This window comes from Crinia signifera, chromosome 2 (genome assembly GCF_055691185.1).
Source record: "Crinia signifera chromosome 2, ASM5569118v1, whole genome shotgun sequence".
Taxonomy (NCBI): domain Eukaryota; kingdom Metazoa; phylum Chordata; class Amphibia; order Anura; family Myobatrachidae; genus Crinia; species Crinia signifera.
This window is the reverse complement of record NC_139218.1, coordinates 167,095,573-167,121,958: the sequence shown is the minus strand read 5'-3', so window position 1 is coordinate 167,121,958 and position 26,386 is coordinate 167,095,573. Positions and strand designations below refer to the sequence as shown.

The 26,386-nt window shown below is 41.2% G+C and overlaps 1 protein-coding gene across 4 annotated transcripts in view; it reads left to right on the top strand.

The window, feature by feature from the left end:
* The window catches only part of MYO19 (myosin XIX), a 198,245-nt gene that overhangs the window by 18,771 nt on the left and 153,088 nt on the right, over window positions 1-26,386 (top strand). For all 4 annotated transcript variants that reach the window (XR_014470392.1, XM_083173175.1, XM_083173177.1 and 1 more), the window contains exons 3-8: window positions 2,335-2,483; window positions 7,750-7,863; window positions 10,696-10,828; window positions 11,493-11,562; window positions 11,820-11,922; window positions 13,911-14,007. Coding sequence is in view for 3 of the 4 variants with exons in the window: in XM_083173175.1 (XP_083029301.1) it covers window positions 2,335-2,483; window positions 7,750-7,863; window positions 10,696-10,828; window positions 11,493-11,562; window positions 11,820-11,922; window positions 13,911-14,007 (666 nt within the window). In the remaining variant the exon portion in view is untranslated. The remainder of the gene's footprint in view (window positions 1-2,334; window positions 2,484-7,749; window positions 7,864-10,695; window positions 10,829-11,492; window positions 11,563-11,819; window positions 11,923-13,910; window positions 14,008-26,386) is intronic.

Sequence of the window (26,386 nt, the reverse complement as noted above, 5' to 3'; positions counted from 1 at the left end):
TTATGTGTATTGGTGTAGCGTATCACGCTACACCAATACCCTTATTACAGTATCCGGTACTTATGTAGTATCTGGGCGACCGATTTTAAACTCGGGTCGGAAAAATCGATATCGCATGCGATGCGATTAGATGCGATTTTCCATAGGATTCAATGTTAACATAGTCCTGTTCATTTCCCCACTATCCAAGTGGGCATAGAGTCGATTTTATAAAGCGTGGCGAGCGCAGCGAGCCACTGAGCCCAAAGCGTGGCAAGCGCCAGCGGATTACGTAAAATGTTTTCCGCGTCCCCTCGCAGGGCACGCTGTACTCGCGACACTTCTGGCTCGGTGGCTCGCTGCGCTCGCCATGCTTTATAAAATCGACTCTATGCCCACTTGGATAGTGGGGAAATGAACAGGACCTTGTTAACATTGAATCCTATGCAAAATCGCATCTAATCGCATCGCATGCGATATCGCATGCGATATCTGATGCGATTTTGCCAAAAATCGTGTTGAATCGCATCTGATTGTATGCCTTAAGGTAAGGCATACAATCAGAAAATCGGCAGCCCAGATACTACATAAGTACCCAGTATCCTTATCAGTACTAAGTACTTAAACACACTCTCACTGTACCAGGTATCGTTCCTGTAAACTCTTCCACTTATTGCGAATAAATTACATGAGACTTAGTATAAATTCGGAGTTAGGGTACAAAGTCCTTCACCTTAAGTATTAAGTCCCTAATGGACAAAAAGGGGTAACAGAGTATAACGAGATCACACAGTATAAAATTCTTAACAATAACTAACGAAATGGGGAAAAACAAATGTAAGCACAATCAGCTATAATGCAACTACAACAATACAAAGGTACAGTTACTGTCTCTCACTAGCAGGCGCCACCCGGACCAGGGATATGTATTCAAAGTTCTGAGCACAGTTAAAACAGACTGCCCCTAGTCCGTGCACAGCATTATAAAGGGTTCAGACAATGGGGTACAATAAAGTTCTTCATTGGTCAAGAGGTCAGGTTGCACAGCTGGTTCTTTGTTCAAGGCTTCATCATCATTTCCAGGTGTCCCTGCTGTGCATCTGGTCTTAACTAGATTTCTTCAGTTAGCCTTTCCTCGTGACAATATATAGATTAATATATATAATGTCCATAATTTATGAATGGTATATGCTGCGCATTTCAAACACCGGAGAACTGCGAGTGAGAGACTGGTCACACAGATACTAAATATGTCAGGGAGGAATCAGGTATTATCCTTAATACTATGTGTTGCGATATTAAACCATTACTATATTTTATTATTTGAGATTGTGGAGTATGATAATATGTGTATTAGTATGGCTGCCTTTTGCGTTCGCACAATACTCCTACTCGCTCCGGTACACTCTTTACGTAAATATACAGACAAAAATGGCGGCCATAGTATGCTAGCACGGTGAGGATGCAATACGACTTTGACAATACCATATAACTGAAAAGAGTTCATAAAAATAATTTGCAGCATTTTATCCATGTGTGAGATTTTAGATTTCAGATATTGCTAGGCAGCAAGGAGACTTTCTTTCAGACTACAAAATGCTATATTTTATTGTCATCTCCAGTGAACAAAATTGGAATATTTCAGTATAGGGCTGTGGCACAAAAGCCTAATTGTGCCATCACTTGTCTTGTCATAGTATTGGTAGCAACAGTGTTGTGAACTAAAAGTAGTATCACATAACCATTTTACCTACTAGGTTGAGTATCTCTTATCCAAAATGCTCGGGACCAGGAGAATTTTAGATAACGGATTATTCCGTATTTCTGAATATTTTAATATTTCAATGATGTATTTTGAAGTATCTTGCATTTATGCTGTATAAACACATAATATACACACAAATATATTTTATTACAACATAAAATACACACAAATATATTTTATTTGTTCAAAAAACAAGGTTTCAAAATGTGAAACAAAATGTGTGTACTATCTCAGCACTGAATTTGAATGCCAAGCAATCATGGTCTTGCACATATATAGTGACAGTTACATATCATGTCACCAGTGATGCTGTTACAAATGTCCCCAGTGAGTTTTTAGCCAAAAAAAATTTTTTTTTGCACTTTCTGGAATGTCTGGTTTTTGGAATAATTCGGATAACGGATATTCGGATACGGGATACTCGACCTGTACTGTGACTAATGTTATGATGATTATAAAATGAAAAAACGACAGAATTAATATTTGACTATGTATTAGGCACAGGTGTTTTGGAAATACTTTAGCAGTGTTGGCTTTTAATCTTACATTTGTATATGTTTAATACATTTTCTATTTACTTTTTATTGTAGTCTTGAAGTGTCTTCATGCCAGGTATGCAGAAGAAGTGTTCTACACAAATGCTGGGTGTACTCTTGTTGCAGTTAATCCTTTTCAACCAGTTCATAAATTGTACCTTCATGAGGTCATGAAGCAGTATCACATTACGTCTCACCTTCAGGTAATGTCAGATAACTAATGTGACATCTCTGCCCCCTGTAAAGTTATTTACATTTAAGGGTTATTCAAGTAATTACAACTTGTTTCGCCTTTTCCAATGTAGGCTAAAGATTAGCTGTTTTACAGAATTAAACAATCTGACATTGACCCACGATGTAAGTCATTGTAACTTTCACCACCTTTTAGAGTCAAATCAGTGGTAACCTATAAATACCGTATATGCCGGCGTATAAGACGACTCGGCGTATAAGACGACCCCCCAACATTTCCAATCAAAATACAGAGTTTGTTATATACTCGCCGTAAAAGACTACCCGCTCTTCCGCACACCTTCCACAGACTGCTGCTAGTGACATGGAGTCAGGGAGACAGGGAGGGGACCAGTATTATAGTACCGTACCATATATTAACCCCTTGAGTGGTGGGTTTTGCTGGGGCAGGACAAACCTATCAGGGCAGGTTTGTCCTGCCCCAGCAAAACCCACCACATAAAGTTTTAATACCCCCTCATGCCGCTGTTCTCCCCCCCCAGGCATAAAATATATTGTAGGGTAGCTCTCCTCGGCCCCCCCCTTCTTATGCATACGGTACCTTGAAATAAGAGTATCCAGGTATGCCAGCGCTGCTCCTTCCGTTCTGCCTAACCGCCGGTCACATTGAGCATTGAAGTCGGCGGCAAGCTTGGGTGTTTTCGGCGGGGCTCGGGGGGACTCGTGTGCCTGAGCGCTCCCGAGTCCCCCCGAGCCCCGCCGAAAATACCCGAGCCTGCCGCCGACGTCAGATTGCGCATTTGATGTCGGCGGCAGGCTCGGGTGTTTTCGGCGGGGCTCGGGGGGACTCGTGTGCCTGAGCGCTCCCGAGTCCCCCCGAGCCCCGCCGAAAACACCCGAGCCTGCCGCCGACATCAAATGCGCAATCTGACAGGCCGTTAGGCTGAAGAAAACGAAGCTGCAGACAAATACCGTACTTTTATTATTAAGGTACGGTACCTATGCATAAGAAGGGGGGGGGGGCTGAGGAGAGGTACCCTTTAGTGAATATATGCCGTACCCGGCAAATAAGGCGACATCACGCTGTGCACCCGGCGTATAAGACGACCCCCCACTAGAGGGAACATTTTTATGGGCTAAAAAGTCGTCTTATACGCCGGAATATACGGTACTTACAAATGCATGCACTCTGCCGGCTCTTGATAGTAAAAATAACAAACTCACAAGCTAGTATTTAAGGGAATCATTACTTTGCCATGTAACATCAGCAAAACAAACTTGTCTTCTGAAAACTAATGCATTTGTCAAAGCAGTAGGACATAGCTTACTCATTTTCAGATAAAATAGCAAAAATATTACAATATGGTCTCTTTTGTATTATCAATAATGTTTATCGAACCCCCCAAAAATAGGTGGGCACACAATAAAGAACATAGTATGTGAGTCATATTATAAAACATACGTTGTACATTGCAATGCAAAGAACTTCAAAAACAATGCAAATCATGACATATTAATAATATTCATGTGCTTACAGCACATGAATAAAAATAGCATGCCCCTCCTCAGAATAAAATTACAGATTTTTTGACACCAATTGTAAAAAACAAAACCCTTTATTTTAAAAGTTCACCTTCCACTTCACCATAAAAAGATAGCGATTGGTACTCGGTGAATCATGGCGAAAAAAACCTTGAAATGTATTCCCCATCTGGTCATTGAATAGGGTGATTCACTGTTTTAGTCAGAAATTCACCTTACAGCACAAAATCGCCATAAAAACCTGGCGAATCAGCCTCATTGATTACCGCCCTATATCTTTTTATTTGTGAACACAATTAAACATAATTTTTTTTTGTTGTACATGATAACTCAGTTTATTTTCTTTTTAATGTGCTATTCACATTTAAACATAGTCCCCATCCCTTTCCACACATGTGAACACCTGAAGGCAGCTTACTTGTTAAAGTGTTGACCCTTAAGGTGCTCGACCTTTAAGGTTCTTGGTCAATGCGCACACCATCAACTTCATTAATGGAGAAGATGTAGAAGAAACAAAATGGCCTATTTAAAAATCTTGGATAAGCATGAGAAAATTGTCAGTTCTCCAGTGATAATTTGAGTTGAAGAACTGTATCTATTTCTTGCTCCCCCAAGGCTTCGAGGTAGTCTGTGTTGATTTTATTTTCTCTTGTTTTATTTTAAGCTATATTTTTCTGGCCACAACCTCTGAGCTGATGTCACTGAAATGAGACAAGTCATATGTGAGCAATGCTCACTCTTCCATTAAAAATTCTTAATATACCATAATGATTATTTACTTAATTCATAGTTCCATTACTTCTTGAACCTATACTGCATTCAGCAGGCACTTAAAAAGCCTTTGATAGAGTGGATTGGCTATTTACGGATGGTGTGCTTTGATGTATGGTTTAGGACCAGTGTGTCTGGTGAGAATTTTGGCATTATGCAATAACCCTTATGGCAGGACTTTGATGAAGCCTGGAGGATCTGATGGATCCTGATTGGATCATTTCTACTCCTGTGATGTAGTGGAGCCTCCACAGGTGCTGAGAGCCTATGTGCAGCTATACAAAAGGCTCTATTGGAGCTGTGGGTATGTGTGAAGCTAATAACAAAAGAGGAGTCGGGAGGGGAGGTTGATAATCCGCACACAATTAAATTGAGATCCCTCTTGTTTAGGGGATTCTGAGGGGCCGCCTTTTTTGTTTTTGAAATGGCGGGGGTGCTATCCGGGCAAACAGGCAGTATATATGTTTGGGAGAACAACAAAAACGCTCCTACACTGAACGACAAATCTTGACTCCAAATATATAAAGCCAATTAAGGCTAAGATCTCTCTCGTATAAAACACAACAGCAAATATAGAGACAAAGTAATCAAGTCCAGCGACCACATTTTTTAAATCTCTAAACACACTTTCTTACCTTTACGGTGCACAAGCACCCCACCTTATATGTGTGTGTAAATGTATGTCGTAAGTTTTTAACCTCTACTCAAATTCACAATGAGCGGAGCGGACCATGACCTGTGATTCCACACAACAGAAAGGAACACAGACACCCTTCTTTTAAAAATAAACCAATAAAGGTTAAGTTTTAAATAAAACAGGAAATCAACCTCTTTGGTGTGCATCCACCGAGCAAACTCTTTTCTTTCTTCAAACTATATGGTTTGGTCAGAAAGAGAAAAAAAGGGGTTGGCACTATAGATGCACTCCAAGGAAGAATAACCACATTTTTAAAACTTTAAACTTTATTAATTCCTTATTAAAAGATAAGGATGAAGGCTCTCTCTGCGTTTGTTTAGCTTATAGGTTCACAGAGGTGGTCTCTCCTTATTTTAGTGAAATGCTTAAGGGGTTAAAAATTTTGACACACAAATACAAATATACATATAAAGTGAGGTGTCTTTAATGCACCTTGAAAGAGAGAAAGGGTGTGTGTGTATAGATTTAAAAAATAGGTTTATTGTTCAGTGTCCTTTTTACTGCAGCTTTAGAATGAGATGTAGCACTGTACCTAGATTTATTATTGTGGGGTAGATTTATTAAGCTCAGTGAAGTGATAAAGTGTCTGGTTTTTATCACTGACCAATCAGCTCCTACCTGTCATTTTTCAAACCAAGCCTGTAACTTCACAGTTAGGGGCTGAATCACTTCTCCAAGCTTAATAAATCTGCCCCTGTGTGAGATATATTTATTGTTCACCTTTTAATGTGTTTTATATCTCAAGTATACAATTTTTTAAATTATTGGCAGTTTGCCCAGAGGTATGTGTGAAGCACCAGGAGCCCAGACCCAAGTACCTATTGGCCGCTACAGGTGTCTGCAGTGTCTGTGACCCAAGCTGACGAGAGTGACTGCATGCTGCAGGCATCTGCCCCCTTGACCTCTGGGAGCCTCTGCTGAAGAAAGTCTGGGCCACTGGTGGTGCAGCCAGGAATTGTGCTCTTGCCTTTGCTACATATTTTTAACTATATTAATAATTAATATATAAACCGATGACTCTGCCTGTGATTTAATGTGGGAACATATATTCCTTTTTATATTTCATTTTTGAGGTTGTTCGCATATATTTGGTCAAAGAAATGTACCTAATATGTACCTGCCAACGGCGTTAAGGTCATATCTTTTGAGCAGGTCCCTAGCACTATGGGGTTCATACCTGGGGTGCAGGGCACCCCCAAACCAGTCCAGCAAAACCACCCCAGGGCATCACATAAATAAAATATAGCTGTGAAGTGTAGTAAAGTGTCATAGAATGTAGGGTATGTGAAAGCAACTAATAGTGATAAAGGGTAAACGGAATCTGCTGCGCTATATAAGAAACTAAATAAATAAAAGTAAAAAAACAAGAAAAGAAAAAATATATATGAAAAAATACATATAAAAAAGATAATTCTATGTTTGTTTATGTGAGTCTATGTATTCAAAGATAAATTACGGGATGTGCAGCGAATCCTGTTTTGCTGCACATTCCCAGGGTTCCAGAGGGCTGGAGCATTCGCTGCGAGCCCTCCCTGTCACCCTATTCAACGCCGCTGGGGCTCGTTGCCCCTGAAGGCAAATTTTAACCCCTGGAGGGAGCCGGTGGACGGCGGCAGGCAGGGAGCTGGAAGCCTCCCTGCCTGCCCCAGAATGTGTTGGGGGGAAGGAGGGTTCCCGGGGAAAACAGACAGCAGAAGCTCCCCCCCCCCAGAGAGCTGGCAGGGGACATGGGTAGGGAGCCGCTGCACTGCTCCCACTCGTGCATATGTAATTAGCGGGAGCAGTGTAAAGTGAATATGTAATGAGCGGCTCCCGACCCCCTGCTGGCGAATGTGTAAAAAAAGAAAAAATGTATCAAATAAATGAAAAATGTAATATATATTCATGCCCCTTCACAGAAAAAAAATCTGATTTTTTTTGACACCACAAAAAAAAAACCTTTATTTTAAAAGATGTCAAATGCAAAATGGTAAATCATGGCGAAAATCATGCTGAAAGCAGTTCTCCATCCTAGCATTGAATACATTCTCGGCGATTCCCAGTGAAAACCCCATTGACATACACCAGCGAATTGCAGCGAGCATGAATGAGATTTTCGGTGAAAAAGATTCACCGCAAGGAGTGAAAACAGCCTGATTCGCCGAAAAAAAAAAACCCCAGTGAATCGGGAGCATTGAGTACTACAGTATGTGTTAAAGTAGTGATGCCCTGAAGTGGTCCAGCCAGACAATGACTGGAGAGTTAATTTGTTTTTGTTTTAATTTCAGAGCTGTGCACCACACATCTTCACTGTGGCAGAACAAGCCTATAGGAACGTTCAAAATCACATTCATCCAGTAAATCAGTCTATAATTGTCAGTGGGGAAAGTGGTGCTGGAAAGGTAAAAGACTTTGCACTTGTTTTGATGCATGTTAAAAAACTATCCAAACATGTTCATCTATTTCTTTATCATGCACAACAATTCAGCAATATCTGCTTTGGCTACACTCGTGTTCTGTTCCCTTATTTTGCTGTAAAATATTCAGTACTTTACAAATTTTAACCAAATCACTGTTCGCAATGTCTGATTTTTTTTTTTTAAACGTTAATCAATAATTTACTATGACTTAGTCCAGACCTGACAAAATGCGTTGGGCATTGAGCAACAATGCCCTGACGTTTCTCCCGAGCCAGTGGCACTGCAAGGCTGGTCCAAGTCTCTTCTCCGCTGGTTTGGTGATCACCTTGGATCATAATTTTATGCTGGCAAACTTAACCTACAAGTATGTGAGCTTTTTTATTCAGTAAAATATTTGTTAGTTATTGCTCATTAGCGCTTCCTCTCCTTTTTACATACAAATTGGGAAATTCGAGCCTTTGGTCTGGCACCGTGGAGAAAGCTGCACTATATGTATTACTAAGGGCTTATGAATTACATAATTGTGTGATTGTGTGCGGTTGGACTTCCAATGCATTCAGTTTACAAATTTGTTTTAGGCAATTGAGCAACACCTAAAAAACACCTTGCGCATATATTTATTATTATTTACTTGTATAACTGCCATTTTCCATTGTTCATTATACAGCCTTATTACTGTACATTTATTTAAAAATTATTTGGTACTTGTTTCCTAGCACGGCACCACGATTTTAATTGTATGCAGTCGGGTTGCAAAAATCAGGCCAATCGCATGCAACCAAATCGCATGCGATGCGATCGACCCGTTTTTTTACATTGGAACCAATGTTAAATGCCCCCCAGACCCCATTTTTCATTGTATCCCCCCCCCCCCCATTGTTAACGCCACGATCAACGTGAACCCGAAGCGTGGCGAGCGCAGCAGTACGCATCCTCCGACCTTTTCATACCCCCACTATCCACGTTGGCGTGGAGTTGATTTTATATAGTGTGGCAAGCGCAGTGAGACACCGAAACCGAAGCATGGCGAGCCCCGCGAGGGGACACGCGTTACTTCAGACGTATTACGCGTCCCCTCGCGGGGCTTGCTGGGCTCGACACACTTTGGGGTGATTAAGGACTTGTGCATGCCATTCTTTATAAAACATATATAAAAACATGTAAATAAACTTGTGTAAAAAATGTTTACAGCCCTTTTTACGGGTTTTTTGGGTGGTTGCTGTGGTGCCGTGGCTTTGATGGAAATGAGACTGCCGGTGGTCCGTTACAGTGCGCTGGGAGGTGTTTAGCTGCTATTTTTCCCTAACTTTACCTTCCATTCAGCATCTGTGGTTGTTCGCGGTCCTCTCCGGCAGTACTCTGTGTGCCGGAAGTTTGGGGTTCTTGCTTCCGGTCAGCGTGTACAGCGTGTGGCGTCTTCGGCGTATCCACTTGCAAACCAACGTGTTTCGAAGCTGCAGGGCTTCTTTGTCAAGGAAGCTCTTTCCAGCTTCTGTTTTTATGCTGGTTGAGACTGATTTTTTTTTCTTTGTTCTTTCAAAACTTTATTTGTAAAACTTTATTTAAAAACGGAAATGGGTTCAGTTTTTGGTGGCATGCACATGGCTAATGTTGAGTCTATTATGAACAAGTTCTTTGATTATGTGGATGTGTTTAGGAAGATATGTGTAAGGAGATTCTTTTGTTTTCTATATTCCAAAGATGAAGTTTATGAAAATTATTAAAAACATAAAACGGTAAAAGTAGTAAATAGGTGAAAAATATGTTTTTTATTTATTTTAAAAAAGCTGATAATTCGAAGTCTATGTTGAGTCCATATGGTTGTAGTGTTTCTAGTTCGTATATCCATTTGGATTCTCTTCTTTTGAGGAGCAATGATGGATCCCCTCCTCTCTAGTTTGGGGTGATCTTTTCTATTGCATTAATTTTCAAGAGACTTGGATCCTTATTGTGGCATTCTGAAAAGTGTTGTGAAAGGCTGTGAGTCTCTAGTCCTCTCTTTATATTGTATATGTGTTCGGCTGTTCGAGTTTTTAGGCATCTTTTTGTCTGGCCCACATACTGGAAGCCGCAGGGACATTCCAGCAAGTATATCACTTCTTTTGGTGGCACATGAAATTGTTTGTTTGTGTTTGTATTCTTTCTTGTTTTGGTTTGATTGGAACATTGGTTCCTATGTAAAATCGGGTCCATCGCATGCCATTATAATGGCATGCGATGGAACCGATTTTAAACAGCCATTTAACATTACATACAATGTCAAATCGGGTCGGTCACATCGCATGCCATTATAATGGCATGCGATGGACCCGATTTTTACATTGTCGGGAAAGCTGTTCAAAAGCCCGAAATCGGGTCATTCGGGTCCCATCGCATACAGTACCTTAAGTTAAGGTATGCGATGGGACCCGACGGGCGCCCTGCTAGGAAACAAGTACCAATTATTTTTACTTTGCTCCTGCTGTGTTGCACAGCGCAGTTAGTGAATTCATAATGACAAGGTATTCTTCCCTGCTCATGGAAATGTCAAACTGTAATACTTTAAAAAACGAACAGTGATTATAACAAACTCCTATTCTGTGGTAACTATAAAAAAAAAAAATCCAATTTAAAAGTATGTGAATGTGTATGTGAATATGTGAATCTAGTAATTCACACATTCACATACATTTAAATTAGATTTTTTTATATAGTTACTACAGTAATATGAGTTTGTTATAATCACTGTTCGTTTACACCTGTATTGATTCTTGTGGTTTTTGAAAATAATATACAAAAATATATCTGCATTGATCCATTTTCTTGTGTTTTTAGACATGGACGTCTCGATGTTTAATGAATTTTTATGCTACAGTTTCTGCCTCTAGCAGCTCAGACAGTTCTGACCAGACTGTGGAGAGAATAGAGAGTAGAGTTCTTTATTCTAATCCAGTAATGGAAGCATTTGGTAAATATTTCATATTTTGTAACCTTTTTAAAGATTTCCATTGCTGCAGAGTATATGCTCTAAGCATGTCACTAAAATAGTTTTCATATGTTTACTGAATTTGATTGGAATCCTTTAAGGATGATAAGTATATATTTATAAAAAAATCTAGAATATAAATACTATTGTGCTCAGTACTTTAAATCAGGGTAACATTTTGGCTATGCTCATTGACATTGTACAGAGCGAACTGAACTGTACAGCCTGCACATCGTCCATCATCCGTAGTCCAGCATCGTCCGCCATCCTTTTTCTGAATTAGTGGCCGTTCACTTTCCCCTTGAAGGGAGAAAGTGAACGACGATCATTAATGACACATCGTTGTGTGTGTGTGTGTGTGTGTGTGTATGGGCCTTAAGTAATGACAAAAATTGCTCAGAATTTACATACCAAGCAATATAAAGAAGTATAAATAATTTTTACTGTTTCTTTTTTCATTCTTTTTTTTTCTCTTTTTGTACCCTTTAGGCCCTGCATTTCTTTTCCAACCCCCTCTATCTCCATTTATTTCTCCTAACCTTTCTCCCTCCTTCTTTCTCTCTCCTCTACGTTTATGTCTAATTTCCCTTCCCTTTTTATTAAAGTGGTCATGAAAAATTTGTTTCATTCTCATGGGTTTATCCAGGTAATGCTTGTACATTAAGGAACAACAACAGCAGCCGATTTGGAAAATATATTCAACTCCAGTTAAGCAGGTAAATTAAATACAGCTATTTTATACTAAGTAGAAGACTTATGATAAAAAGATTTGTAAATAATTTTTTTTTAGTGCTACTGGATAATGTTTAAAGGAAATGTTGCTTGAAGTCTAGAAATTGTTTCTGATTTTCACAAATGTATATTACAGTATGTGTATAGATTTCATATGGATTTTAAAATCTTGAATCTCTCCAAAGCTGTAGGATGCTGAATAATTTATATTAATTTTTTTTTGCTGTCTCTGCAAATTTAGAACTCAGCAGATCACAGGTGCTACTATCCAGACTTACCTCCTAGAGAATACACGAGTAGCAAATCAAAACTCTTCAGAAAGGAACTTCCATATCTTTTATCAGGTTAGCCTACAAATGCATTTTCCACCATACCCGACAATGGTGCAGTTTCGACATTGCACAATTCCGCCAGCGCATGTGGCTATAATTAGTCACTGGTTAACACACTTGAAAATTAGATGTTTTTAGGCACATATACAGGTTGAGTATCCCGTATCCAAAATGCTCGGGACCAGGAGAATTTTGGATAACGGATTATTCCGTATTTTGGAATATTTTAATATTTCAATGATGTATTTTGAAGTATCGGTACTCTTTACCTAGCACGGCGCCCACGATCTTGATCGTGGGCATCGTGAGGTAAAAAATCGCGTCGGTCGCGTCGTATGCGGGCTAAAGATGCCCGGCCGCGACGCGACCGACGCGATGTCCACGATTTCCCCATTGAAAACCATGTTAAACATGGACATCGCGTCGGTCGCGTCGCGATGCCCACGATTTGCCATAGGAATCAATGTTAAAAGGCCCGATGGACACGATTTTCATGTTAAATGGCTGAATGGACCCGATTTTACCATAGGAAACAATGTTAAATGGGCCTTAGAGCCCAAATAGTTACCCTGAACTCTGAAATGGCCCCCCCAATTGTTTACGCCACCCCACGATCAACGTCAACCCGAAGCGTGGCGAGCGCAGCGAGCCCGCGAGGGGCGGCGGTACGCGTCCTCCGACCTTTTCATACCCCCACTATCCACGTCGGCGTGGAGTTGAGAATAGAATAGTGTGGCGAGCCACCGAGCCCGAAGCGTGGCGAGGGGACGCGGATACCTTCACAGGTAAACGCGTCCCTTCGCGGGCTTCACAGGTGTCCGCGTCGCCATGGACACCTGTGAAGCCCGCGAGGGGACGCGTATAGCTGTGAAGGTATCCGCGTTCCCTCGCGGGGCTCGCTGCGCTCGCCACGCTTCGGGCTCGGTGGCTCGCTGCGCTCGCCACACTATTCTATTCTCAACTCCACGCCGACATGGATAGTGGGGGTATGAAAAGGTCGGAGGACGCGTACCGCCGCCCCTCGCGGGCTCGCTGCGCTCGCCACGCTTCGGGTTGACGTTGATCGTGAGGTGGCGTAAACAATTGGGGGGGCCATTTCAGAGTTCAGGGTAACTATTTGGGCTCTAAGGCCCATTTAACATTGTTTCCTATGGCCACATCGGGTCCATTGAGGCATTTAACAGTAAAATCGTGTCCATCGGGCCTTTTAACATTGATTCCTATGGCAAATCGGGAGCATCGCGTCGCGGGCATCGCGGGTACATTTATGGCCGGCCGCGACGCGACCGACGCGATTTCCATGTTTAACATGGGTTTCAATGGGAAATCGCGGGCATCGCGTCGGTCGCGTCGCGGCCAGACATAAATGTACCCACGATGGGCGCCGTGCTAGGTAAACAGTACCGAAGTATCTTGCATTTATGCTGTATAAACACATAAAATAAACACAAATATATTTTATTACCACATAAAATACACACAAATATATTTTATTTGTTCGAAAAACAAGGATTCAAAACATGAAACAAAATTTGTGTACTATCTCAGATATTGAATTTGAATGCCAAGCAATCATTTTCTTGTACATATATAGTGCCAGTTACATATCATGTCCTCAGTAGTGCTGTTACAGATGTCCCCAGTGAGTTTTTAGCTGAACAAATTTTTTTTTCAACTTTCTGGAAAGTATGGTTTTCGGAATAATTCGGATAACGGATATTCGGATACGGGATACTCAACCTGTATATTGGAAATGATAATATGGGATAATAAACTTCTAACAATATTCATCAGTGTCATTTCATAAAAATTGGGGCTCCTTGGTCCAGATGTACTAAGCTATGAAAAGTGATAAAATGGAGAGTGATAAACAATCAACCAAGCAGCTCATAAATGCCATTTTTCAAACCCACCCTACAACATGACAATTAGGAGCTACTGGGTTGCTGCTGCTTTATCCCTGTCCACATTTATCACTTGATACATCTCTCCCCTTTCAGATGTTTAAAGGTGCTTCACCACATGAAAGAGAAGAATGGAATCTTCCAGAAAATGCAAATTTCATCTGGCTCCCAAATTATGAGAAAAACCTTGAGGGTAAGAGATGAATTACAGTGCAGATTTGTGAGTGATGGCAGTGGTATTCAAAATGTTTTAAAAGCCAATATACCGCTTCAGTGCGAAGAATTAAAACAGTATAAAAGCATGTACACTTCACAGGTGGACATACAAATAGCAGAAAGGATGCTCCTGACACTAATTGATGTGCCACTCATGAGCCCCTGCAGCCCACGCACAAGTAAAATTCCAAAGAAAGTATAGGATACTGTATTTCCCCAAAAATACATGATTTATGAGAAAATAGAACTTATTGCAAAAAGAGACATATCAGCATTCTCAGAAGGAGACAACATACAGGCACCATTTTTATACCTTCCATTGTGAACCAGTTTCATGTTTAAACTTATTTTTACATTGTGATGCAGTAAAGCTACTTAGAAACTTGTTTCTTGAGGCTATTTTGCAATAAACGCTTCTTTCTGGTGGCAAATATGGATAAAACATATATATAAAACATCTTTGATTGCAATTAGAAAGATTCTTTTTTTTTTTTTTTTCTTTAACATTAGATTTTTAATTTTTTAACCAAATAATAAGAGGGTACAGAAGGGAGAAAAAGGGAAGGGGGAACAGATGTTGCACACTGTACATAATAAGATAACATTTGTCTCACAATTCACTGTTGTATCAATCACTGTATCGGTATGACGGTCTTGAACTTCCCACTGTAAAGGGGTTAGTGAACATCGAGAGAGTTACATATTCAATGAAAGTCGAGTGTAGTTAAATCCGGGGGGCTGCTGATGATGTGAGAGTAGCCCATCTTTTCTATATAAAGAGACCAACCAGACCATTTCATGACTACCGACTGTGGGGATGGGAAATAAGAGGCATTTGAGGTCTCGTATATGAAGTGGTTGTGGATTTTATTACGTATGGATCCTATGGGAGGGATTGTGTTAGATTTCCATAGTTTGGCAATAATTGCCTTAGTGGCAATAAGGACCTGTCCTACAATATAACTATCTGCTATCGAAAAATATGCTGGGAAAAAATGAAGTAAAGCTATGGCTGGGTCAGGGAGGATGGGATGATTTAAAATTGAGCTCAGCATTTGGAATACCTCTCCCCAGAGAGACCGCAAGAGTGGATACGCCCAGAAGACATGAAAAATATCTCCGATTAGACCACAATTTCTCCAGCATAAATTGGACGTTGCCGGCCATATCTTATGCAACCTGTCCGTGGTGAAGTAGGCTCTATGGATGAGCTTAAGAAACATCTCTGAGTGGTTTATGCAGCCAGAGATCCTGAAGCATGACTTAAATACCTTATCCCAATCTACCACATCAAAGATTCTATTTAGGTCTCTTTCCCATAACATTTGGGAGTTCAGTTTAGAACTGTTTTTGGATAAAAGTAGATGAGCGTACCACCATGATATGCCCCCTTTATGAGAGGGGGCACTCGCTTTGGATTTAAGAAATGCAGGGAAGGGCGGTTTTTTAGTTGACACAGGGAGATGTGTTTGAATCCAGCTCCTTATCTGTAAATATATATAGAAGTCCCGCCTTGGGATATTGTGATTGGTTTGGATAAGTTCGAATGATATTAAGGTATCCCCATCATATAGATCTCCCACTGTCAATAATCCTTGTGCAATCAATCTATCTACTGGTAAATTTGGAATTAAGGACTTCAGGGCCTTTAGAGATAGATAGGGTGCTGGGAGGGTTGCATCCTCGACACAGGCTGTCATTTTATGCCAGATATCTAAGGTTAGTTTAATAGACTTGCAAAGTGCTGAATATTTCCGTGATTCCGAGGGGGGAGCCATAATAGGTCTGAGATATGCATACCTTGGGAGTAAGAGCTTTCCAGAACTACCCACGGTTTTGGGTCAGGGTATGCCACACCTCCCTCTACTTAAGATCTAAGCAAAATTTTCTTCGCTATTTTAGGTTTGGCTCCCTTCCATATGTACTTAGCTAAGAGTTGATTAAATTGGTTGAATAGCGATCTGGGTGGGGGGGGTCTCGGGATGGATCTAAATAAGTACATTAATTTGGGCAAGAGGACCATTTTTGCTGCTGCGACTCTTCCAAGCCAAGAGACGTCATGCAACATCCAGCCTCCAGTCAGCTCTACGAAGGCTCTCAACACGGGGTTATAATTACATTCAATTATGTGATTATCTGGTGCAAGATTAATTCCTAAATATTTCAGGGACCGGGACTGCCATGAATAATTATACAGTTCTTTTAATTTAGTGACTATTTCAGGTGGAAAACCTAGGGGGAGGGCCTCGGTTTTACTGGTGTTTAATTTATAATAGGAGACCTCTGAATATTCCTGCAGGACCCTGTGAAGGGCAGGTAGAGAGTTTACAGGATCTAGAATACAAAGTAAAACATCATTGGCAAAAAGGCTGATTTTGTGGGGTGAGTTGCCAATGACCGGGCCCTTAATAGCGTTATTACATCTAATATATTCAGCCAGAGGCTCAACCACTAGTGCGAAGATTAAAGGGGAGAGCGGACACCCATGACGGGTGCCATTAGTAATTTGAAAGCCTAACGAGGTACACCCATTATTGAAGACTTTAGCAGATGGGCAGCAATATGGAATCCAATATCCACCCGTTGAAGCCAAATTTTTGTAGGGCCAATTGCATAAACCCCCAGTGAAGTCTATCAAACGCCTTCTCGGCATCCAATGATAAGACCTTCTGTATATATACACGCACTCTCCCATTTTAATAAAAGAAGAGACGTTTCGTAAAATCCACCATGTGATTTCATTTTACGTTTGGAAGAACAAAACTCTCCGAATTAAAATGTCTTCTATGTGTAGAGAACGTACCAATGGAGGCTTTGCCATGCCTAATTTTAAAATATACTACTACGCTGCCCAACTAACTCACCTTGTAACCTGGATAAATGGTGATGAATACTCTGCGGAGTTGCAAGTCACATTGGTAGTATATTTCCCAGGCATTCTCCTTTACGGGCCATTCTAAAACAGGGGGGGTTATTATAATCTACCCCCATTTATCAAACAACTTCGATATGTATGGCAGTGGGCATGCAGAAAAATGGAGTTTGATAGCATTGATCCCGACACATACATTTTTTCTATGGCCCAGTTCTCCAGTTTGAACACAAGTCAAGGAGGAAGAATATGGGGCACTATGGAGTTTGTTCCATCGGGCAGATTTTTAATGGCAATGAGCTGAAGCACTTCTCTCAGCTGCAGTCAGAATTTGTACTTCCCAAACATATGTTTTACAGGTACCTGCAGCTGAGGAGCGCTTCAGCACAACAAAACCGCGTGAAGCAGATTTTCCTTGCGTAGTCCCTTATGAAAAAATGTATTAAAACTATGGGCAACAGTAAATGCCTATCAAAATGCTATAAATTCCTTCTGATAAATACTCAAATAGACAATATGGAGGGGCTGATTCATAAGTGGTCGGTCAATATCCCATACATTAGTACCAAAGACTGGAGATTAGCTCTCGACGCTCCCCGTCTGGCTACCAACTCTTTGAGAAACCAGCAGGTCCAATTAAATATTTTATATCGTACTTATCTAACTCCGGACAGGATCTCTAGATTCTCACAGGACTACTGTAGTCGATGCCCAAAGTGCCATGTAACAGGCTGTGGTTTTTGGCATTTAATGTGGGAATGCTGTATTGTACAGAAGTTTTGGCAAGAGGTTGGGAAGGTATTGGCGAACATCGGGCTGGCAAACGACGATTTTCTTCCATTGGCAATTATTCTTGGGGTATGGCCTAGAAATGTTCCATCGGGATTCCGACAGTTATTGTTAAATCTATGTGCTATTGCCAAGGTCATTATAGCCCGCGGTTGGATGGCAAAAAAAAGTCCAGGGATCCAGGAATGGATTGCTTTGGTTAATACGAATATGGCACACGAGCGGTATGTGTATTCTTCCAGGAACTCTATAGATAAATTCCTTGTTATATGGGAGAAATGGTACTATTCAAAATACCATACTACCAACAAATAAAAGCACTTAAGTCTTTATTTTTGTCCTTTGTTGTTGCATCCTTTTATACTGCCTACTATCCACTAAAAGTTGTCACTGCACTAGTAAAAGCGCTTTTAACTTGTATCGTTTCACTATATAATCACTACTCTGGTCAATGCAACACTTTGCTCTGCACAGATATAAAGTTTATTACACTGTCTGGTCGAAGGTAGACCTGACAAAATCACTTAACCCCTTCATGACAGAGCCAGTTTGTGCCTTCATGACAGAGCCCTTTTTTTCAAATCTGACATGTCTCACTTAAGTGGGGATAACTTTTTTTTGCTTTTACTTATCCCAGTGATTTTGAGATTGTTTTCTCGTGACACATTGTACTTCAAGTTAGTGGTAAATTTTCGTCGATACAGTCTGTGTTTTTTGTGAAAAATACCAAAATATCGTGAAAAAATGGAAAATTTAGCAATTTGCAAAATGTTAAATTTTCTGCTTGTGAGACAAATAATCATACCACTCAAAATAGTTAATAACTAACATAGACCATATGTCTACTTTATGTTTCCATCATTATTTCAACTTCCTTTTAATTTTTTTGGACACTAGGAGGCTTACAATATGAATAGCAAATTCTCAAATTTTCATGAAAATTTCAAACACTGATTTTTTTAGGGACCAGTTCAGTTCTGATGTGACTTTGAGGGACTTGTATGTGAGACACCCCCATAAATGATGCCATTTCAAAAACTGCACCCCTCACAGTATTCAAAACAGCATTTTGGAAGTTTGTTAACCCTTTAGGTGTTTCACAGGAATTAAAACAAAGTGTAGGTGAAATTTCAAAATTTCTTTTTTTTTGCAGAGTTTCAATTTTAATACATTTTTCTAACGAATACAGTAGATTTTACTAGAGAAATGTGACTAAAAATTGATTCCCCCAATTCTTTTGTTTTCAAAAATATCCTATATGTGGCCCTAGTGTGCACGTTGACCAAACCACAGGCTTCATAATAGAAGGAGCACCTACTTGATTTTGGAGCCTCCTTTTTATGAGATTTTTTTTTAGGCACCATGTAGGTTTCTAGGCACCATAAGTGCTAAAAGTTAGGAACCTCCCCCACAAGTCACCCCATTTTGCAATCTACACCCCTCAGGGAATTCATCTAGGGGTATAGTGTACATTTCAAACCCCCAGGGGTTTCACCAATTTTGGTACAACTGGGATGTGAAAATGGAAAATTACATTTTTTTACACAAACATGCAGTTCTGGCTCAAAATTTTTCATTTTCACAAGGAATGAAGGAGACAAAGCACCCCAAAATCTGTGCCCCAATTTCTCCCGAGTACGGCAATGCCTCACATGTGACCAAAAAATACCAGTTGGGTGCATGGCAGGACTTAGAAGGGAAGGAGTGATTTTTGGATTTTGCAGCAAAGATTTTGGTGGAATGAATGGTGGGTGCTATGTTGCATTAGCAAGACTCCCAAAGCACCAATACAGTGGAACCCCCCCACAAGTCACCCCATTTTGCAAAGTACACCCCTCAGGGAATTCATCTAGGGGTATAGTGTACATTTCAAACCCCCAGGGGTTTCACCAATTTTGGTACAACTGGGATGTGAAAATGGAAAATTACATTTTTTTACACAAACATGCAGTTCTGGCTCAAAATTTTTCATTTTCACAAGGAATGAAGGAGACAAAGCACCCCAAAATCTGTGCCCCAATTTCTCCCGAGTACGGCAATGCCTCACATGTGACCAAAAAATACCAGTTGGGTGCATGGCAGGACTTAGAAGGGAAGGAGTGATTTTTGGATTTTGCAGCAAAGATTTTGGTGGAATGAATGGTGGGTGCTATGTTGCATTAGCAAGACTCCCAAAGCACCAATACAATTGGAACCCCCCCACAAGTCACCCCATTTTGCAAAGTACACCCCTCAGGGAATTCATCTAGGGGTATAGTGTACATTTCAAACCCCCAGGGGTTTCACCAATTTTGGTACAACTGGGATGTGAAAATGGAAAATTACATTTTTTTACACAAACATGCAGTTCTGGCTCAAAATTTTTCATTTTCACAAGGAATGAAGGAGACAAAGCACCCCAAAATCTGTGCCCCAATTTCTCCTGAGTACGGCAATGCCTCACATGTGACCAAAAAATACCAGTTGGGTGCATGGCAGGACTCAGAAGGGAAGGAGTGATTTTTGGATTTTGCAGCAAAGATTTTGGTGGAATGAATGGTGGGTGCTATGTTGCATTAGCAAGACTCCCAAAGCACCAATACAGTGGAACCCCCCCACAAGTCACCCCATTTTGCAAAGTACACCCCTCAGGGAATTCATCTAGGGGTATAGTGTACATTTCAAACCCCCAGGGGTTTCACCAATTTTGGTACAACTGGGATGTGAAAATGGAAAATTACATTTTTTTACACAAACATGCAGTTCTGGCTCAAAATTTTTCATTTTCACAAGGAATGAAGGAGACAAAGCACCCCAAAATCTGTGCCCCAATTTCTCCCGAGTACGGCAATGCCTCACATGTGACCAAAAAATACCAGTTGGGTGCATGGCAGGACTCAGAAGGGAAGGAGTGATTTTTGGATTTTGCAGCAAAGATTTTGGTGGAATGAATGGTGGGTGCTATGTTGCATTAGCAAGACTCCCAAAGCACCAATACAGTGGAACCCCCCCACAAGTCACCCCATTTTGCAAAGTACACCCCTCAGGGAATTCATCTAGGGGTATAGTGTACATTTCAAACCCCCAGGGGTTTCACCAATTTTGGTACAACTGGGATGTGAAAATGGAAAATTACATTTTTTTACACAAACATGCAGTTCTGGCTCAAAATTTTTCATTTTCACAAGGAATGAAGGAGACAAAGCACCCCAAAATCTGTGCCCCAATTTCTCCCGAGTACGGCAATGCCTCACATGTGACCAAAAAATACCAGTTGGGTGCATGGCAGGACTCAGAAGGGAAGGAGTGATTTTTGGATTTTGCAGCAAAGATTTTGGTGGAATGAATGGTGGGTGCTATGTTGCATTAGCAAGACTCCCAAAGCACCAATACAGTGGAACCCCCCCACAAGTCACCCCATTTTGCAAAGTACACCCCTCAGGGAATTCATCTAGGGGTATAGTGTACATTTCAAACCCCCAGGGGTTTCACCAATTTTGGTACAACTGGGATGTGAAAATGGAAAATTACATTTTTTTACACAAACATGCAGTTCTGGCTCAAAATTTTTCATTTTCACAAGGAATGAAGGAGACAAAGCACCCCAAAATCTGTGCCCCAATTTCTCCCGAGTACGGCAATGCCTCACGTGTGACCAAAAAATACCAGTTGGGTGCATGGCAGGACTCAGAAGGGAAGGAGTGATTTTTGGATTTTGCAGCACAGATTTTGGTGGAATGAATGGTGGGTGCTATGTTGCATTACCAATACAGTGGAACCCCCCCACAAGTGACCCCATTTTGCAAACTACACCCCTCAGGGAATTCATCTAGGGGTATAGTGTACATTTCAAACCCCCAGGGGTTTCATCAATTTTGGTACAACTGGGCAGTGAAAATGAAAAAAATACATTTTTTTACACAAAAATGTACTTCTGGCTCAAAATTTTTCATTTTCACAAGGAATGAAGGAGACAAAGCACCCCAAAATCTGTGCCCCCATTTCTCCAGAGTACGGCAATGCCTCACATGTGACCAAAAAATACCAGTTGGGTGCATGGCAGGACTCAGAAGGGAAGGAGTGATTTTTGGATTTTGCAGCACAGATTTTGGTGGAATGAATGGTGGGTGCTATGTTGCATTACCAATACAGTGGAACCCCCCCACAAGTGACCCCATTTTGCAAACTACACCCCTCAGGGAATTCATCTAGGGGTATAGTGTACATTTCAAACCCCCAGGGGTTTCATCAATTTTGGTACAACTGGGCAGTGAAAATGAAAAAAATACATTTTTTTACACAAAAATGTACTTCTGGCTCAAAATTTTTCATTTTCACAAGGAATGAAGGAGACAAAGCACCCCAAAATCTGTGCCCCCATTTCTCCAGAGTACGGCAATGCCTCACATGTGACCAAAAAATACCAGTTGGGTGCATGGCAGGACTCAGAAGGGAAGGAGTGATTTTTGTTTTTTGCAGCTCAGATTCTGGTGGAATGAATGGTGGGTGCTATGTGGCATTAGCAAGACCCCCGAAGCACGGTGAAATGATGAACCTAATAATCCATAGATGTGTGGTATATTTTGAAACACTCCTTTATACATAGGCCGGGTTTGTCGGGGCAAGTTTCACAGTGGAAAATAGTTTCCTTTCTTATTCCCTTTTTATAGCAAACTTTGCACCTTTTTTGTGTCCTGCCCTTTCTTGCAGTGGAGGGGATTTCGTTGGGAAAATGCTGCCCTGGTACAATACGGGGGCCAGTACTAGAAGTACTGGGGCCCTCTGCCTGCTGATTCCCAAATGTTAGGCTCTTTATGACTTCCTCTTGAAAGTGCATAAATGTCCCCCTCTGGCCGGTAGAACGGAATAGCACGTAAGCGTTATACAGTGCCATCTGGATGATATACACGGCCAGCTTCTTGTACCAGATATTTGTTTTCCGCAGGGCACTGTACGGCTTCAGTACCTGATCTGAAAGATCCACTCCACCCATGTACTTATTGTAATCTAGGATACAATTTGGTTTTGAGGTGTGGGTACTGGTACCTCGTACAGGGATGGAGGTGGTACTGTCTCCATGAATTGTTGTCAGTATAAGGACATCCCTCTTGTCCTTATATTTGACCAACAACATATTTTCGGTGCATATTCCCCTGCTTTCACCCCTTCTCATTACTTGGGCAATGTGCGTTTTGGGGAGGCCTCTTTGGTTCTTGCGCACAGTACCGCAAGCTGCTGTACCTCTTGAACCAAGGGCCTTAAACAGGGGGATGCTGGTGTAAAAGTTATCCACATAGAGGTGATAACCCTTATCCAGGAAGGGGTGCATTAAATCCCAGACAATTTTTCCACTAACACCTACGAGGGAGGGGGGGCATTCTGGTGGTTCAATTCTTGAATCCTTCCCTTCATATACCCTAAACTTGTGGGTGTACCCTGTGGTGCTTTCACACAGCTTATACATTTTTATCCCATACCTTGCCCTCTTACTGGGAAGGTACTGGCGGAATTTAACCCTTCCTTTAAAATGTATAAGGGACTCGTCGATACTAATACATTTATCAGGGATGTATAGCTCTGCAAATTTGGCACTGAAATGATCAATGACCGGCCTGACTTTGAATAGCCTGTCAAAGGTGGGATCATCTCTGGGTGGGCACTGTGCATTATCGGTGTAATGTATAAATTTATGGATTGCCTCAAAACGAGCCCGGGGCATGGCCATACGGTGAAATGGGGTGCTGTACAGAACATCTGTACTCCAATATTGCCTAATTTGTGGCTTTTTTACTATGCCCATATGTAACACCAGACCCCAAAACGTCATCATCTCTACTGCATCTACAGGGGTCCACCTAGCAAATGATGACGTGGGGTTTTGAGCAATAAACTGCTGGGCATATAAATTAGTTTGGTCCACCATTAAATTTATAAAATCATCAGAGAAAAATAATTTAAAAATGTCAATTTCTCTGAGACCTGTTGAATCAAATTGGATTCCTGGGATGGCCAAAAACTCAGGAACCTGGGGCTCAAAATTGTCTGGTGGTGGGGTCCATACGAGATCAATTATTGGGGGGGGGGTCTCAGCTGCTCTACGGGGGCGTCTTTGAGGGGGTCCCTCATCATCAGAGGAGGAAGAGGAGCTTAAGACAAATCCTTCAAATTCCCCGCTTGCCTCACTGGCTGTGTCAGAGTCAGAGGCAAGCATGGCATATGCCTCCTCCACCGAATACATTCTCCTGGATGACTGGGACGACATTTGGGATGCCATTTATATTTTTGTGTTACTGGTAGTGAAATGTTTCAACACGTGTATAGTGTAGGGGGGGGTACAAACTTTATTTCAACCCGGGGGGTATGTAGTGTGTATGTATGTAGTGCAGAAAAAAAAAAATACAAAAATAAAAAAATTGAAGGGTTAAAAAAAAAAAAAAATGGAAGGGGTTAAAAAAAAAATGGAAGGGGTTAAAAAAAAAAAATGGAAGGGGTTAAAAAAAAAAAAGGTCCTGCGCCATAAATTGAGCACAGATGTTGGTCAGTAACGTCCGTCACTGAACAGCGCTCAAAGGCAACAGGAATTTGATCAAAAAAAAAATAAAATAGATCAACCCTGTGCCGAAAAAGCTGATCAGTGATGTACGTCACTGATCAGCGCACAGTGGCCACAGGACACACACAAAATCACAGTGTGTGTAAAAAAAAAAATGTAAAAAAGACCCCACAGCACTCACAAAAAATAAAAAAAGGTGATCAGTGATGCGACACTGATTACCAGTGAGGGGCAGCAGGTGCACAACCTTTGGTGGTACTGACAGGTATATATAAAAAAAAAAACCTCTGCACCCCTAAAAAGTTGCTGATCACCTCAGATATAGTGATCAGCACAAAAGGCGGGGGCAGCAGACACAAAATTTAGCACTCTCTATCACTCTCTGTCACTATCTCTCTCTATCTCTCTATCTCTCACTATCTATCACTCTATGACACTGCAGCAGCAGCACTGACAGGTATATCTATATATAAAAAAAAACCTGCGTCCCCAAAAAGTTGCTGATCAGTTAATTTATACTGATCAGCACAAAAGGGGGGGCAGCAGTCAGTTATAAAAAAAATATATAGCACAATCTGTCACTATCTCTCTATCTCTCTCTCTCTATCTCTCTCTATCTATCTATAGCTCTATCACACTGCAGCAGCACAAAATATAGCACTAGGCCTCTCTATCTCTTTCTATCTCTTTCAGTTATATAAAAAATATATAGCACAATCTGTCACTATCTCTCTCTCTATCTCTCTCTCTCTATCTCTCTCTATCTCTCTCTATCTCTCTATCTATAGCTCTATCACACTGCAGCAGCACAAAATATAGCACTAGGCCTCTCTATCTCTCTCTATCTCTATCTCTCTCTCTATCTAATAAATCGCAGCAGCACAAGATGTCACAGGATGTCACAAGATGTCACAAGCATAAGCAATATCAATGATCAGGTAAGTATTTTGGATGGGTTCTGGTCAGTATAGGCGGCAGCTGGGCACGGTGACCGCACTGCACGCTATTCCAGACCGGAATGGCGTCTGCAGTGCAGTCACCGTTAGTTTAAACCCCCCTCCATGGCTGTGATTGGTCCGTCGGTCCGACGAACCAATCACGGCCTTTGGGGGCGGGAGGGGTGAGGTGGGGTGACACCAGTGTCACCCTTACACCCCGCGGTGATTGGTGCTGTACTTTACAGCACCAATCACCTCCGATCCCGTGTCACCGGCGAACGTTATTCGCCGGTGACACAGAAAACGCTGTGAATGGCTGTTCACAATGAACAGCCAATCACAGCGATCGCCGACGGGGGGGCGGCATCGCCGCCCCCCCTGGGCATGCACGGACATGTCTGCTGTCAGGGACAGCAGACATCGTCCCTCTGTCACTGCGTCTCTAGACGCAGTGACAGTTTTAAGCCATGACGTATATATACGTCAACGGTCGGGAAGTACTTCCCGGCCATGACGTATATATACGTCAAATGTCGTGAAGGGGTTAATGTCCAAACGATTGTTGCTCCCAATTTTGCCCGAAACGATATTAAGAATCCTAATCACTTTTGATTTAACACTTGGAGCTCCCGGATACATGCAACACCCGACTTTGTATTAGTTGCACTGATATATACCGGCTATAGACGGAACACGACACTAAAGCACTGAAAATTTGCTTCAATTAATATAGGCTTTGTATTCACTTATTACTTTAGTTCACGACACAGTCTTCTCTCGTATTGATAGAGTTTCTAAAAGGCTGCTTGATTAAAACCAATTATCGATGGGATAACTAAGGGCGAATTACCCTCCCTCCTGTTCCTGGAATAATGCACACGCCTATTAAAATATGCCCCTCGTGACAGGCCTGGTACTAGCTGCAATCTGGGAAAAACTGAGCCCCACAACTCAATCTATTCAAATTATTAATATAACTGAAGAATATCAACAACGTATACACTACCTATGTCTATTGTATGTCAAATGTGTTGTCTTGTAACTAATTGTATTTGTCAATGTAAAAAAATTTTTTGGCAATAAAGATAAATATTAAAAAAGAAAGTAGAGCGATAACAGGCCAGTAATTACATAAAGATGTGTTTTCCATCATGTCAAATAGCGCCTATCAGCACAGGAGGTCTCAGGGAACATATTATTCACTAAAATAAAATGAGGAGCAATC